The following is a 16,907-nucleotide window of genomic DNA, read 5'->3' on the forward strand; positions in this document are numbered from 1 at the left end:
TGATTGAAGGCTCTCACATATTTAAGTTTAAGTTTAAATATCCACATTTTGTGTGAGAATAAACTATAAAGTTAACCATCAAATATCTCCCACAGTGACAACAGAAAGTCAAAACAAGCTACACAAAACATCCAAGACTTACAATATTCATGTGTTTTAGGAAAATGTACGCATTTATTCATGTATTTAGGAAATATTCAACCAGGTGCAATAAAATTCACTCAGCAATTTAACAAAACTTGAAACCTTTATTCCGAGATTTCTTCTTTTTTTACAAAAAACAACAACGAACAATTAAGTGCACCTTGGAATGCTCGTTGGAAAAATGGACCCAGAGTGTCGACATGATTGCTTTTTGATGTTACTGCTCTTCTGGTGCTTTTAAGACGGCAGCCACGGACAGCAAATGACCGAGAGGCCCTTCTCCAGGACCACAGGGCTGGTAGTGATAAAAAACAAAGTGGCCTGCACGATTCCCCAACACCCCCCCACCCCCCCAGTCCTGTTTTTCCCCCTGTTGTTCTCCCCCCTTCCGACAGTGCTCTACTCCTTGGCCACAGCGAATGGCTTCTCCACCTCGATTTTGCCACAGTCGTGGATGGTGACGTCTTTAAGAGGCTTATCGCGGCCGTCTGTCTTTGTGGCCTCGATCTTCTTCACCACATCCTGGAAGAGGAAAATAGAAGATATTACACATTAAGTATCATTAACAGGTTGTGAATGTTAACATTAAGGAGGTTGTTATCATGTGCAGAAGCATTTAGAAAAGTGGCAGAGCCGCAAAATGCTCATCATAAGTCAAAAGTAGGGTTAGATATCAGTACTGATCGCCCAATTTGACTAAGAGTCTAGAATTAAAGCTGCAACAAGTAATCTACTGACAGAAAATTTAATCAGCAAATTGAAAACTTAAAGATTTTGGAAATGTTTTGCAAAAATGCTAAAAATTGACTGTTGATGATGTCATCAAGCTCATGGTGACATCATCATGAGCTTTAAGAAATTAGAAAACAGGCTTTTTCTCAATTTTCTAACATTTTACAAAATAATCCAAAAAAAATCAGATTAATTGAAAAAAAAAGAGAAAAGTTTGTTTCAGCCCTATCCAGACTTAATTTCAATCTAATTTGATTCCTGATTCAAATAAATCTCATTACATCGTAAGTACTTCTCAATTCATACTGGAACTTACATTTCTTCTACATTCCAATTAAATTAACACTGTTATTTCCTTGCATATAAGACTGTGTGTGGTGTACTTTATAGGACAGAATGAAGAGTAAACAAGTTTCCTGGCACGGAGCAGAAAACCAGCGTCTATTTTAGTTTGAAGTCACTGTGCTATTTGAGGCATTTCCTTAGATGAGCTCGTCTCAACTGGTGACAAACTAGACACAACGGCTCAGTGTTTGGATAGAAAACAAACGCATACTTTAGATTCATTGTTCAGCCACCAACATGACGCTGTTTTAACTCCCACAGTTATACTTTAAAAAGAGATCCTTTCTTTTTAAAACCCACTCACCATTCCCTCCAGAATTTTTCCAAAGACGACGTGTTTGCCGTCCAACCACTGAGTCTGAACTGTGGTGATGAAGAACTGAGAGCCATTGGTGTCTTTGCCAGCGTTGGCCATGCTGAGCCAGCCGGGGCCGTAGTGCTTCAGCTTGAAGTTCTCATCGGGGAAACGGTCTCCATAGATACTCTTTCCTACATTTAGAAAAGAGAAGAAAAAAAACCATTTAATAATGTGTACCATTTGAATCAGAAGAAGACAGATATGGTTTATTGGCTTGTTATGTCCACAAATGTTCACTGAAAACCTTTGCACCTCACTTTCTGCCAAATGTTAATCTTCACTTTATCAGACAATATTTCCTTTATGAATACTGAAGAGCATTGTAAGTCAGTCTGACTGGGTGGTGGCACAAAAAAAATGGTTTAAAAAAATGATAAAAAATAAAAATCATCCTCAAATCTTCTGAATTAGATAGCAACAAGGAATCTGTGCTTTAATTGGAGGAGTAGACACTAGAAATTAGACATTCTCTTGTCCGTTTGCACAGCTAAACCAATGAAGAATCTGATACCCCAGACAAAACCCCTGAAGTCATAAAATGCTGAGAATGTGAAATGATGCTGACGGTAACGTGCAAGTTTGTTCTTGCAGGAGGGGGGCGACATCTGAACAAGTAACAAGATAAATGCCATTCTGCAGGTATCAGCGACCATCTTACCTCCGGTGCCATCTCCTCTGGTAAAGTCTCCACCCTGGATCATGAAGTCCTTGATGACTCTGTGGAATTTGCTTCCTTTGAAACCGAATCCTTTCTGTTTAATTAGAGCATAAAAAAAACAACATAAACAACACTCGAACGCTCTGAAATTAAAATCAGCTTCCAGTATTTGAAGAGTCTTATTCAAAGTATCTTCAGCACATGTCGGTTTGTGATCGGTAGAATAAACAAAGAGGTGGCCTCCAAGTCAAATATAAAGTAAACTGCTTATTTCACCTGCAATACCCCTGAACTCTTATCTCTATGACCTGTTACTGTGTAAAAACAAATAAATATGACATTTAATGTGTGTCAAAACTGTTCTTTTTATTTTTTTGAGTTGTTGACTATTCGGCTAAAACAAGCCACTGCAGACAAGAATAGTCTGGGTACATTATGCACAAGCTGTACGAGAAACTAGGCAACAAGGTCTTACCTCTCCTGTTGCCAAAGAAACAAAGTTGTCGACTGTTTTGGGAACAGTTTTCCCGAACACCCCGATGACGATTCTTCCAACATCTTCCTCTCCAACTCTAATGTCAAAGAAGACCTATAAAAAGATATTAAATCATAAAGTTATTCATCAGTCCAGTTTCTCACATGATGAAGCACACTACAGTACATTATTTCACTGCAGACTTAAATCTTAATAACATTTTCAAGTTGACATGATTATTACATAACAGCAGGTTCCTTCCTGCAATGACATGCATCCGTACTTTCACTCTTATATTCTAACGGTAAAGCTGCAGCTGTCTTTAGTTGGGGAATTTGCCTGCAGCTGTTTCTGTGGGATTAGTAAGGTATTTTAAAGAGATGTGCATCTCGTGCCATAAGTTTACACAGGATAGTGCCACCATATCATGTGACCAAAGAGAAAATGTGTTTAATGCTCCAAACAACAATTATTTGCTTTATGTGAATTATCATGATCACTATTAATATTATTATTATTATCATTATCTCTTACCACTATGAAAACTTTTCAGGACATTTACTTTATATGCATTTACATTACTGTCTTGTACCTCATTCTAAACATTTTATTGTACAGATGACTTGTAATATTCAGTACAAATGTGTATAAGAACTTTGTTTTTTCTTATTTCCTTTTCCATTAATCATCTCACAACTCCTCAGATCTAATCTAGTGACCCTTTGATGGGGCTTGACCCCTACGTTGGGAACCACTGAACTAAACTAACTAACTGTATATAAAGTAGTGTAAACTAGCTCCACCTCCAGCAGCTACAACAGTAACAGGCTGCTGTATTAATAAAACTGACTGTACAGCACCACAGGTCCCAGTACCTCCCACAAAAAAAAAAAAACTGATGCTGTCTTTACTATGTAAATCTCAGGAACCCTGCAAACATGTATATAATCTCAGGAACTTCTGCATATTGCACTTTTATTTAACACATATAGTACTTTATTTTATTTATCACTTTCATTGTTACAAAGCTACTTTTCCCCACTATACTGCTCTGTCAATTTGAATTTCTCCCAATGGGGAATCAATAAAGACATTTTATATATAACATACATCAGTCAGAAGGACCAAACCACTACTTTAACTACATCAAGCTCATAATACTTAGGTACTTTTACATCAAGCTGCTAATGCTTATGTACTTTTACTGTAATACTATAACTACATCAAACTGAACACACTTGTGAACTTTGACTTGAAGTTGAAATGGAGTATTTTTCCATTGCTGTATTGGTATGTTTTATTGAAGTGAAGGATATGAGTATTTCCTGCTGGTCTGTGTGTGTCAGACCAGCTCAAAGCCTCCTTTGTGACTGTAGACGTGGACAGACGTGCAGACACAAGGCCAGACACAACATCTGCTGCAGCCAAGCGGGTCATCCAGTAAATAAAGAGTCAATCAATTGCTACGATTACTGACGCGTAAAGGGATGTGGATGCATTAGGACATTTGATGTTAAGGCCTAAAGAGCAGCTAACACTGAGATTAGCTGTCTGTGGTCAACCAGGGGCATTTGCAGCCTACAAATCTTGCTTTTTTAGCCACTAGGGGCCAACTTGCATGTGACGTGGCTTAAAAAAAAAAAATCTGCAGCTAAGTTAGCAGCTAGCTTTTGCAGCGATTAGGAATGAGGAACCGCTTTGATTTCTCTGCACGACCCATCAGTTGAGCTAGCTTCTGCTGGCCAAGCCCAGCTACGACCTACCTTTGCGGTCACTTTGGGGCCCTTCTTCTTCTCGTCAGCGGAGGAACCATTTGGAAAAGCGAGGAAAATCACGGATCCTACGATGACCGTGACGGCTACAAGGAATTTCATCCTTCTCTCGCAGAGTCTGACCATCAACAAGAAGAAAAAGAGCAGCCAGCAAACGGCCCTGACAGTCCTGCTTGCTTTATACGAGCCGGGGTGGAGGGGGAGGTGGCGGAGAGTGCGCATGCGCCGCTGCTGCCGACATCACGTTCGTACCAGACGCATCACGCACTGATTGGTTCACGTACACGGAGAGTTCCAGCCAATCACATGCAGACGCGTAACACCTCTTCTCCAGAATCCAACACTGTGATGCATTCATGTGTTCCTCGGATTGTCCCAATTTCCAAGTTTGGGAGTAGCTTTTTCCGACTTTCCGGTGTGTTTATGAGTTTTTAAAGTCGTAATGTGGAACAACAACATACTACTACTACTCCTAGTACTGATAATACTACTACTACTACTACTACTACTACTACTACTACTACTACTACTAATATTGATAATACTACTACTACTAGTAATAGTACTAGTACTGATAATACTACTACTACTACTACTACTAGCCTACTACTACTAATACTAGTACTGCTACTACTACTACTACTGTACTACTACTACTACTACTACTATTACTACTACTATTACTAATAATAGTAATGATAATTAAGAGAATACCATATACAGAACACAATAAAACAATAATCATGCATAAATGGATGAAACATTAAACAATAAGTAAAACAACAAAGAGCAGCAATTATACAATATTATTTTTAAAAATGCCTGTCTGTACAACTGCGTCTTTAAAAGATTTTTTTAAATTAAAGCACTGACTCAGCTGACTTGACTGATATGAGGGGGAGTTTGTTCCACAGCATTGGGGCAACAACAGTAAAAGCATGATCTCCTATTATTGGTCTTAGGTCTGGACCTTGGAACATCTAAGATCAACTTGTTTTTCAGATCTTAGTGATCTTGGTGCGTAATAGGTTGTGAGAAGTTCAGAAATGTATTATTCCAACACCACATGAATGCCACGATTTGCACTTTTTGTGATCACCGGAAAGAAAATATCCCTCCCTTTTTTAAACTTTTGATCTGATCTACCTAACCACATTTTCAGCTTCATTGATGAGTCTCATAATTTTATTTTATCATTATTATCATCATGTATTTTTTTCCAACATAAAAGAACAGCTATTTTGGACAACTGGTCAGACAAAAGTTAAATATGTGGATATGTCAAGTCAGTTTTATATGTATACCCCAATATCACAAATCACAAATTTGCCTCAGGGGGGCTTTACAGTCTGTACAGCAATATAACAACTTCTGTCCTGAGACCCTCGATTTGAAGAAGGAAAGTCATTTCTCTTAATAACCAATGCCAAACTTTCTCTGGTTTATGCCTGTTAAATGTGAGTATTGGCTAATTTCATCTTTTTGTAAACTGAATATCTTCAAAATATTTGGATATGTCAATTTGAGAAATTACCACTTTGATGATTTTGTGGACTTTCCCACTGATGGATTCATTACTAGTTGTATTCCTTACCAAATTAATTGAAAAAATAATTCAGATCAACCAATATGAAAATCTTGTCACCTTCAAGTAAACACATCTGTGCAGGAATTTGATTTTATTTATTTTGATCACTTTCACCATTATGCAGCTACTGTTGTGTGTATGAGTTTCTCCATAGGGGGACCAATAAAGATACCTTACCTTACTTTAACAACATAATGTAGTCTTTGACAAAGGGCACTTGTATAAAGAAAGGTCAAAAGATGAATGCAAGGCCAAAATAAAGTGCTTTTTAAAGTACAATTTTAGCAGAAATTCTCATTAAGTGAACAAATGTGTAATTAATCAAATGTCTGCAAATCATCCAAACGCTGGGGTTTTTGTTGGGGGGGGGGGGGGGGGGGCCTGACGGTCCACTTGAAATGAATTCAACATCAAATGACAAACGTAGATACACATTTTAATGACAAACTACAAGTAAATGAAACTTGTCGACAGTTACAAATGTTAAAAAGACGAGACACGGACGATGAAATGAGTAGAGTTGAATAGATTGTACTTGCTAATAATAAAAGGGGGAGAGGAGGGGGGGGGGGGTCGGAGTTAAGGTTACATTCACCTTTGCGGGCACACCTGCCACTTTCTACTAGTGCAAGGAATCAAATCAGGCTAAACAAAATGCCAGACACCTTTTTTTTCTCCATATGTTTGCATTAAGACTACATTATTGCATGGCTTCAGTGGCCATTTGAGGTATACAAACACATTGTTCAGACATGTTACATCTTAACATGACGCAGGCTTTGCAATGTAAGCTCAGGAAGAAAAAAACAACATAACAACCATGAAAAAGCATAATTCACCTCTTTTTGCTAGTATTTCAATAAGGAAGCTTCTTCTTTTTTTTTTGCGAGTACGTTACACTGGCCAGTTATTACAGATTTTCCAGCCAATCCTGTTATAAAGATGTAATCACATTTTATAATTGAGGGAAAGCAACGACTGAATGAAGAGAAAGAGGCTGCACAAACAGAACAGGAAATGAGTACAGTAACCCTGATAATGGAATATAACCACATAGAAGTGTAACTTTTCGTCATTTGCTTAAAAAAAAAAACCAAAAAAGGAACGCTGCATTAGACATTTACATGTAGATCAATAAACAGATTATAATAACACTTTAATAACTGCTGTTGGTGCTAAGAAAAGACGTCTTTATCGTGGGAGTGTTACGGCCACAAGTGAGAAAAATAAAATTGTCGCACTTTCTACTTTTTTATCCTCTCAGGAGAAATTACAAAAAAAGTCAAGTATATCTAGATAACAGTTATTACATGTAAATAAGTCAGACGCTCTGAGAAAAGGTTGGAACTGTGGAGACGATGAATTTTCAAGTGTTCTACTGACTATTTCACATGAATGCACCAAAAGTTGAAAAGAAAGAGAAAACATTAAGAGTACCACTTCTACAACAGAGTACGACACTCATCAGTTTCCAGTCAAACATAAATGTTTATATATGAGGGTGTGTGTATATATCTTAGAAGGGTAATTTATGTGATGCTTAGTTTTACGTTTGCTTGGCTGTAGAATATAAATAAAATATTTTTAAACTCTATTTTCTCAAGGCACAGCATACTGAAGATATGCAGGTCAAAGTAAATTAGGTGAGCCAATGAAACTCTTTGGAGTTTGTGAAGATGGCTTTGAGCTGCGCCCAGTGCATAGAGTCAGAAACACCTCACAGCCCGGAGAGATCCAGTTCTGTTCTGTTCTACCTCAATTTCTGTGTCTGCTGGAGCGTTCGAGAAGGGAGAAGAGACGGGACTGAAGCAGACTGGGAGTGTCATCAGGCAGGATTGAAAACAGTCGCCATCGATCACATTCTTGGACTCAGTGGAGTCGAGGTTTGGGAAGGAAGACACAGAACTTGCATTAGGAATCGAAAAACGTGACTCCAAACCAACAACCGTGGCTGCAGGTGAAACTCGGCTGGGTCTTCTCAGCACATCCCATCGACGCGTTTCAGACGACTGTGTCAGATTAGCAAACCTCAGAAAGGCTGCTGGGTTTTTAACTCTGAGTAAATTAGTCCTTCTGCTGTGATGGCGTCCCCAAGCCCGACTGTCCGCAGTGGTTGCTTGCAGACCAGCACCGGCGTCAGGTGGAAGGTGACGTTTCCTCTGCGCCACACGGTAACAGGCTCAGCTGGGTTTAGGGACAATTTCTCTTGTGGCTCACCGTGTGAGCTGTGAAACTCTAGCGGTGCTTTCAGCTCCACTTTGCTAACGTCAACAGACTGGAGCCCGCAGGCCTGACTGCTGGCCACCCGGGCTCCGGCCATCACTGCCGCCGCCTGGTTCGCCCAGTATCCGTCCACTGTAGCCAGGATGTGGTAGGCCAGCGTGTGGAAGTGGATGCGGGTGAGGTCCGCCTCGGATGAGGGGTCGCTGCGGCCGTGCTGCTCCAGGACCCAGAGGAGGATGTCGCTGACCCTGCCCACGTCTGGGATGCCTTTCCAGGAGGGCAAGTCTGCATGAGGCCCCTCACTAGCCTGAGAGAGGAACAGCAACTCCTGCTCGTTCAGACCGATAGAGCTGACAATGGGCATAACCTGCTAACAGGAAAGAGGGAAAAATACTTTAATTAAAAAAAAACAAAAAAACTCATTAGGGATTAGTGGGATTTGAACACACAAGTCTTTGCTCTAAAGTAAAGTTTAGTACATGAAACTGACTCGCCCAACTGTTAGACATGTACCTCCTGCATGATGCTGTTCATGTAGTCTCTGTCAGTCATGCTCGCCAGCTCCAGGTGGATGGGGATATCTTTACGGATGTCAGATATCGCTGCCACGGCCTGGAAAGGGGAAGCAGGATTTTAAACATTGTCACATGAAAAGTGCAAATATATTACATTCACTCAGAAGCATTTTTTATAGCTTTTAGTTGCAGCTTTACTTGGCTGATTTTTTGAGTTGTTTGTAATGCTAAAAATCTGGACTGTAAAGTTTCCTTATTTGCTTAAAGTAGAGGCATCAGCTTTTCTATTATGTCGTATGTTTATTTTATTTATATGGACCTACAGTGTCCGAAATTCTCTTTTTCTTCTTAAAATAAAAGTAGGCACACATAGTAAAGTTAAAAGCTCACAGTGTTTTTTGTGCATGCTATTATGCATCTGCAGTTTATTTTACATTTATTGCACCCATAACCAGAAGCACAGCATATTTTTTCAATGCTAAATTACATTTCTTTCTACTCTTTCAACGTGTGGACTTGCTAAAGACAGTAAGTGATTTGTCACTGTGAACATTTTAATCATGTTATATATTATTGTGGATAATTACAGCTAAAAGCTTGGACTGATTTTAGAGCTGTAATGATTAGCCAATTAATTGTTTGGTTGATGGACAGAAAATTAAGAAGCAACTATTTTAATAATGGAGGAATTGTCTTGAGTAAATTTTAAAGCAAAAATGCCAAAAAGTTTAATGCTTTTATATTTGTTGGTATTTGAAGGTGTTACCTTTCCCACTACTTTCTGACATTTTAAAGACCAAACAATGAATCGCAATCGTAATTAGCTGCAGCCCTGACTGATTTGGAACTGCATTAGCACACTGTGATCATGTATCTGACATCCATACAAGCATAAAAATGTTCTCTGTGGTAGACTGATTGGAGTCTCTAAGGTCATTTCCATACAGTGCTGAAATGAATGGAAACCTTATAATGAAAGAAATACAGTATCAGTGATGATGTAGGTGGGCTAAAACAGCAGCACTGTTGATTAATTAACAGGTTAACAAACACTAAACGATAGCTGTTAGTCGTCACCTCTTTCAGCCGCTCCTCCCACAGCTCCTTGCCTTGACCTTCCATCATGTGGAGCCCCGACAGGACGACCAGTTCAGGCTCGAACTCCTCCAGGCTCGCCACGAACGTCTCCAGTGAGCTCATCTCCCCGTTGGACACGTCGTGAGAGAAGATGAAGCGGTTAGCTTGAGGCGCCTGAGTGGAGCCCCACTGCTCACCTTCAAATGAGAAAAAGACCAAAGACGATGAGACAAAGCTCAGGATACAGCTGTTAGATTACACATCTGTACACACATGCATTATTACCGGCTTTGTACTCCAGGATGAGGTGATATTCATCCGTCTCCTGGAGGGAATCCGGGGGAACAACAATCTGCTCGTCCAGCATCTCATGAAGTTTAGGACCAACCGGCCCACATAACAAAACCTGTAGTACAAAAAAAAACATTACAGTCAAGCACAAGCACATAATCAGACAAAATGAAGATGTTCTTTATTTTATCATGTATTTATGTATATTTTTTACTACAATCACCAGGACGTGACTAGGGTTGCAAAATTTGGGGAATTTTCAAAGTTAGCAACTTTCCATGGGAATATATGGGAATTCATGGGAATAAACTGGAAATTAGAACATTTCCAACTTTCTAACTGCATGTTAGCCTATAACAGGGAACTTAAATGTAGTTAGAAAAAAACATCTTGTAGCATAATCTTGGTCAAAACAACCAGATTTAATGCAAATACAGTTAGAATATCTCCCCTGTTCCTCAATCACATGCACATAGCACATTACTTACTGCAGGGCCACACCCCCTATATGCACAGATCATTTCCAGAAGGGAAATTTGTTTCATTTACTCAACATTCATGTTTTTGTTGTTCAATGAAAGAACTGATTAAAGTTCTAATCACAAATAAATCAGTCAAAATGTTGTTTTTTTCTAAATTGTATTAGTTTGCATGCATGTCTACTTATGACAAAACAATGTTTATATTTATGTTTGTATACAGTTGATAAAGTTTGTATAAATTAACTCAAATTTCTAGTTAATTCCTACTAATTCCCATATATTCCCATAATTCGCATGGAAAGTTTCCAACTTGGAATATTTCCAAAATTCCCCAGTTTAACTTCCCATGGAAAGTGTATGGACATTTACCAAAAATCTATTGGACATTTTCCACTCCTTTGCAACCCTAGACGTGATTACATTATTTTGTTCTTTTTCATGTTTGGAATGACAATAAAAATTGAATCTTGAATCAAGAATCAGTCCTGTATACTTGTATTTTAACATTCTGCAAACATATATATATAATATATATATATAATTGATGTGTGTGTGTGTGTGTGTGTGTGTAGGGGCCAGACAAATCGTCAATAGCTCATTCGTTAAGGGAGGTGTTCAGTTTGCAAAGTCAGTAAAAATGTGCTACTGTACCATCAGATCAGGATATGTTGCAAGCTTCTGACCAATGAGGGCAGCGTTTCCTCCCACATACAACTGAAAGAAGGAAGAAAATAAATTTTAGTGAGCAGGAAGCCAAAAGAGAGACGTTACAACCGTTAAAGAGTTTGAGGTTTAAGATAGTCCTGCCTTTGCACCGGGGTACTCTGCCGCCGCACGTGCAATCCTCTGAAATACTTCCTCGTCACTGAAGAAACGCTCGGCAGCTGCTCCGCGCTCCATGTAATGGATGAAAGCTTCCCTCAAGTCCTCTTTGGAGTGCAACACTTCGTGATCCAGGCCGCTGCCAGGATCCACCGCCAAGGCCTGCAGCAGCCCCACTCCTGAGACCACCACATCCACGCAGGCGTTCACCCTTCAAAAACACAATAAATAATCAGATTTATGGACAAATACTGACTGTGGGTTGAAGTTAGTATCATATTCTGGCTCCTGAAAATAATGCTGAAGATATATACACTTTTTTTTCTTAAAGGACTGGCTTTTAGCAAGTGAAGTCCTTTTTTTGGGATTCTGATAAGCAAAAAACCCTTGAATTGGGAAAAACTTGGAAGAAACCTAAGGAGGAATTACAGAGGAGGGCATCCCTCTTCCAGGACAGACAGATGTGCAAGAGATTTTGTGTGTAAAGAATAAAACAAGACAGACAAATTACAGAAATACAGCATGGAAAATATGAGAAAAATGATACATGGATTGATATACTGCCATATAATCAGACTGAATTGCCAAAATTGTGGATGTAGGCAAAGAATAAAAGTCTGGTCGGGTGTCAAGAAGATACAGTTAAACTTTTACTCTGGAGAAAATGCTGTTTTATGCAAATACACACATTTCTTTAAAAGGGTAGATTTAAAAGTAGCTTCAAGTATATAATGGAAACCCAAAAAGCACATTTCCCCCCTTTTACTTATCTCCCTGGTTTATAGTCTGTCCACCTCGCCCTGCCTTGGCAGTCGTTCAGCTTCAGCCAATCATCACCTGCCACCTTTTTACAGCACTCAGACAGTTTATTTGCCATTCTTAAGCTATAGCTGAAGGCTGAAGGCTGAAGGCTAAAGGCTAAAGGCTAGGTATAAACAGTAATATAATTTATTGGGTCTCCACAATCTTGGAGCACGTCATCTGAGCTGGGACTGACTCATGATAACACATTCCTTCCCACTAGAGGAGCCTCTCAACATGCCACGGCGCACATCAAGAGCAGCGGGAGCACAGATGTGGCAATAAACATCAACTTCAGGCGACAGATTTGGGACTAAAGCAGGAAATGCTTCCATCCCTTTGCAGCACATAACCTACATCGCTGTCACACTCACCCTACGGCCACTCTGCTCCACTGCCGCGTCGGCAGAGTGATGAGAGTCTCCCAGGCAGCTGAGATGACCTGTTCGAGGCTGTTCTGGCTCTGAGATGAGGACTGGAAGTTTGGCAGGGTGATGTACTGCAGAATGTGCTCTGGCAGCTCGGGGCTGCCGTGGTAGAGATATCCCACAGCTAAGGCCAGCAGGGCCGCTGCTGAAGCCTTCCTCCACATGATGCTCCCACACACGCCTGCAGAGAAGGAAAATCAGTCAGTTCTTATTCTCAATATCCAATAAATATGCAGAACTGATTGCTGTATTCACTGTGGTTACTGATAATGGCATTAAGGAGCTGTATAATGGTGATCTGCTTCTATAAGAATAGCTCAGTTAGAGAATTAATTAAACAACTTCACTGTGTCGAGCTGGACTAACAGCTCAGCTAAGACGCTCTGCAATGAAAGGAGGTTTGATGGAAACCATAATCACAATATTAATGAGGATATTTGAGGAAATCACACATGAAATAATCAATCTAATGATTCAAATTAACAAACAGTGGTCTGCTATTTTGCATAACCACCTCTACTGATCTATACCATGATAACAGGATCAGATCAAAGTCTCCAAAATGACATCTTAAAATATCTTGCTTTGTCCAACCAACAGTCAAAACCTGAACATATTTTGTTTATAATGATGTAAAACAGAGAAAAGAAGCAAATGCTCACAAAAGGAGAACCAAAGAACGATAATTTTTGCTTGGAAACAATTCATGGATAAAACATGCAGACAGTAAATGTTTAGTTTTAACATCACATTGATTTATATTTACTGTAACATTAACAGGAAGGTCAAATCTATGATGGCATCGTTGTAAATGAGAGAGTGTAAGAAGAAGAGGTGTGGTTCAAACATGAGGAGGACGCCACTATTAAATTAAATTTATCATTAGAGCTGCAAAGACTAGTCCATTAATCCATTAGTCTGCAGCATTTTTGATAAAAGATAAATCATTTCTACTAAACATTTCATGTCATTTGTGAGGATTTGCTGCTTTGTCTTATTTGATAGTAAAATCTGTGTGTTTGGGTTTCGGACCGCTGGGTGACCAAAGCAGGAAATCTGATAACATCAAACTGACCTTTAGGAAAACTATAAAGACTTTTCATAGTTTTTTTTTGTTGACATTTTATTGATGAAACTTATTTACTTTATGTGTATTTGTATATGCACAAGTAGGCCTATATAGCATGAACTCACAAGGCTTACCACAGCATTAATAGCCTAAACTAATCTGCAATGCCCCGTCCATAAATGTGCTTTTAATACATAAAACTAATCAGTACAAGACAAATGAAACTGTGCAAAACTCAACACTACACATACTGTACTAGTCAAAAGTTTGGACACACTTTCTCATGTGTGTCCAAACTTTTGACTGGTACAGTATGTTCAGTACATCAAGTACAAAACTCAAGAAAATGGATAGAAAGCAGCACAAAACACAAACAACTTACGATGATAAGACAGAAGTTTCACTAAACACTAAACAGCACTGATCACTCATTAGATTGATCAATTAAATGAAATATACATAATTGGCAGATTAATTAATAATTCATTTAATGTTAGTTGGAGGCATATCAATAAATAATCATACAGTATGAATTCAAGCACATTAGTAGTCATAAATTATTACAAATCTCTATGTTTTTCCTGCTGTATGACGAGGGGCGGAGCTAGGGGGGTTGCGACCCCAAATGTTTTCTCAGAAGCCCCGAATCTATTTTAAAATAAAATAAAATCAGTGACTTGAACCAGCTACTGACTGAGTCTGACTGAGTTTATAACAATTTTGATAAAGCGTCAAATTTCTAAAGACATTTCAGCTGAAGCAGTGTTAGAGTGAAATGTTAATTAAAATAAATGTAATATTTCTTTTACTTTTGATTTAATGCCTAATTATTATTTATTTCTCTGTGCATTCTTAAAAAAAATGTTTTAATTCTGCACATGTAAAAAATTGTCCCTGTCTCTGTGTGCTCTGGACTTAACCCCGAATCTTGTCAACTCCTAAATCCGCCCCTGTGTAGGACTGTTTTTTTCTACATTATTCCTGCTCCAGCTCTGCACCCTGTTGGATGAATGAGCTTAAAACTGAGCACAGGTTAATCATCTGATGATAATGACTATAGAAGAATGATTTTTTTAATTCAATTTAAGATTTTCTCTATTAAAATATGGTAATATTTAAGTTATACAGTAGTAATAAGTTATACAGTAGTCCCTCCGTGCAGAAATGCCCTCTCCATTACATTAGTACTGTTCTGTAGTTGTATATAGTAACAAATCTATAAGTGTTCCTGCTGTATGACTGTTTTTCTACATTATTTCTGCTCCAGCTCTGCACCCTGTTGAATGAATTAGCTATGAATGTGAGAACAGAATATCATAACTATAGAAGAATGAATGAGTCGAAGAGAATATAAGTTATGTGGTGCAGAAACACCCTCTCAGTTATCAACTTATCTCCAGCTGATAAACTCCACACCCACAGCTGGATGACATGGCAGGTTCAAACCTCTGCTTTGCCAATTCATGCAGTGACACCACTGAGTGTCTGAGCTGCACACTTTTAAACTAAAGACTTTCTGCCTCAGTAAACAGCAGCCTGGACTGTGAAGTTGCTGCTAACGTGGACACAGTCAGCTAACAGAGCTAGCACACACACACACACACACACACACACACACACACACACAGTCTATCTTTAATCTGACAGCAGCAAGTAGCTTTAGCTGAGCTTAGCAAGAGGTCTAAATGTGAAGGCGAGCACTTTTCTGGCAGCTCATCCGCGTTGAAAGCAGCTTTTTGATTGATGAGTGGGCAAAGCGTGCAGAGTTGTTAATTAGAAGCACGTACCGATAATACTGTGCAGGCGTCAGGTCTGTAAAGTCGGGTGAGAAGAAGGACCCTGGTTTCCTGGTAAATCACATACAGGGCATTTAGTGAGCTCCACACCGCCGCTGAGAGAGAGAGAGAAAGCGAGAGAGAGAAAGAGAGAGAGAGATGGAAACCTGTAGAAAGTCAGCTCTCTGGTTCAAGTCATTGAAGGAGCGATGAATCTGTCCTGTCCGACACCGCCAGCACACAGCAGCAGCCTGCAGCTTCCGTATTCTGCTCGGCGCATGCGCTCTGGATGGATTCATCTGCGGTACGCGCTGTTTTCCTAGGATGGTGAAGTCATGATCCGCCCCGCTCTGCCTGAACCAATGGATTCATCTCCACAAGTGTAAATTTGCCAAGGTAAAACCCATTTTTTGTGTTTTCATGAAAGAACTGGAGGTGTATTTCAAGTCAGTTTCCTCTGCTAATAACAAGAAAGCTATCAAAACTATAAATCTGTGCTCCCAATTTAATATCTTTAATTCAAGTTAATTTCCATTGATCATATCCCCTGGTGTGTCTTACTTTTTTTCTTCTCTTTTTTTATTTTATTTTATTTATTTATTTTACTATTATTTATTTCTATTTATGTATGTTTTTATTTTATTGTCACGTCTATTTGTTATCCAATTGTTACTAATATGATGCTCATATGGTTGTATGCACTGTTATTTTGTAAAGCAAAAATAAAGTTGTTAAAAAAAAAACAAACAAAAAAAAAAACAATGGATTCATCTAAATAACCTGGGGTGTAAATTCCACTTTCAAATTCATTTATTGTTATTTTTTAATTATAAAAGTGGTCTACATATGAGGAAAAGGTCTCTATAAAACACAGCCCCCCCCCCCCCCCCAATATAACTATTTCAATTACTTAATCAAAGTAATGTAACTTATGATTACATTTATAATTTTCTAACGAATGATTTCAGCTGTTAGGGTAAGTTTACCCATTAAGAACCAAAATGAGTTAAGTTAAGGTGTTTTTCATGGATACTGACATGATTTATAAGGAAGATCATTTCTTATAAAGCAAGATTTATTGTCATGATTGTGCATTTGTTTTTGTTTTGTTCTCTTCCATAGGCTGGGCAGGGTTTTCCTAATTGAGTGGATCTTCTCCTTATTGCACACACAGTATAACAACACTAGACTTCTCAAGTTTCATCACAAGATTGTTTCCCCTGCTTCTTGTGGTAACCGTTGGCTCAAACCTCTGGTGAAACATCTAGTGATTGATACTCCAGTATGTTGTTTTTGCTGCATCATTTACTTACCAGTGCCTTTTCTTTGTTTTTTCCAGCTCTGTTGCCATT

General features: G+C 38.8%; 2 protein-coding genes across 3 annotated transcripts; both read right to left on the reverse strand.

Annotated features, from left to right (window-relative positions):
• Positions 1-228: 228 nt before the first annotated feature.
• ppib (peptidylprolyl isomerase B (cyclophilin B)) lies at positions 229-4,680 on the reverse strand. The gene is made up of 5 exons (XM_062420378.1): positions 4,476-4,680; positions 2,713-2,826; positions 2,238-2,331; positions 1,526-1,710; positions 229-666 (listed from the first exon to the last, which is right to left on the reverse strand). The coding sequence occupies exons 1-5, from the start codon at positions 4,608-4,610 to the stop codon at positions 544-546; spliced, it is 651 nt and encodes a 216-aa protein (XP_062276362.1). The 5' UTR covers positions 4,611-4,680; the 3' UTR covers positions 229-543.
• A 2,264-nt stretch (positions 4,681-6,944) lies between these two features.
• adpgk (ADP-dependent glucokinase) lies at positions 6,945-15,785 on the reverse strand. Of its 2 annotated transcripts, none has more exons than XM_062420671.1 (8): positions 15,568-15,785; positions 12,658-12,892; positions 11,468-11,693; positions 11,312-11,374; positions 10,173-10,293; positions 9,888-10,084; positions 8,809-8,907; positions 6,945-8,662 (listed from the first exon to the last, which is right to left on the reverse strand). In XM_062420671.1, exons 2-8 carry the CDS (start codon positions 12,873-12,875, stop codon positions 8,102-8,104), a joined length of 1,485 nt encoding a protein of 494 aa, XP_062276655.1. In that variant the 5' UTR covers positions 12,876-12,892; positions 15,568-15,785; the 3' UTR covers positions 6,945-8,101. The 2 variants fall into 2 exon arrangements, with proteins under 2 accessions (XP_062276655.1, XP_062276654.1); XM_062420670.1 differs by having other exon boundaries at positions 6,945-8,665.
• Positions 15,786-16,907: the final 1,122 nt, after the last annotated feature.

Source organism: Scomber scombrus, chromosome 6 (genome assembly GCF_963691925.1).
Source record: "Scomber scombrus chromosome 6, fScoSco1.1, whole genome shotgun sequence".
Lineage (NCBI taxonomy): Eukaryota > Metazoa > Chordata > Actinopteri > Scombriformes > Scombridae > Scomber > Scomber scombrus.

Bases quoted from the DNA above. Each gene is read 5' to 3' on its own strand.
- ppib (XM_062420378.1), bottom strand. From the start codon at position 4,610: ATGGTCAGACTCTGCGAGAGAAGGATGAAATTCCTTGTAGCCGTCACG. The intron at 2,332-2,712 runs GTAAGACCTTGT...CTAATTAAACAG, and splicing joins TTTCTTTGGCAACAGGAGAG to AAAGGATTCGGTTTCAAAGG. The intron at 667-1,525 runs GTGAGTGGGTTT...TTCCTCTTCCAG, and splicing joins GAAAAATTCTGGAGGGAATG to GATGTGGTGAAGAAGATCGA.
- adpgk (XM_062420670.1), bottom strand. From the start codon at position 12,875: ATGTGGAGGAAGGCTTCAGCAGCGGCCCTGCTGGCCTTAGCTGTGGGA. The intron at 11,694-12,657 runs GTGAGTGTGACA...GTGTTTTTGAAG, and splicing joins TGGAGCAGAGTGGCCGTAGG to GGTGAACGCCTGCGTGGATG. The intron at 8,908-9,887 runs GTGACGACTAAC...TCCCCTTTCCAG, and splicing joins GGGAGGAGCGGCTGAAAGAG to GCCGTGGCAGCGATATCTGA.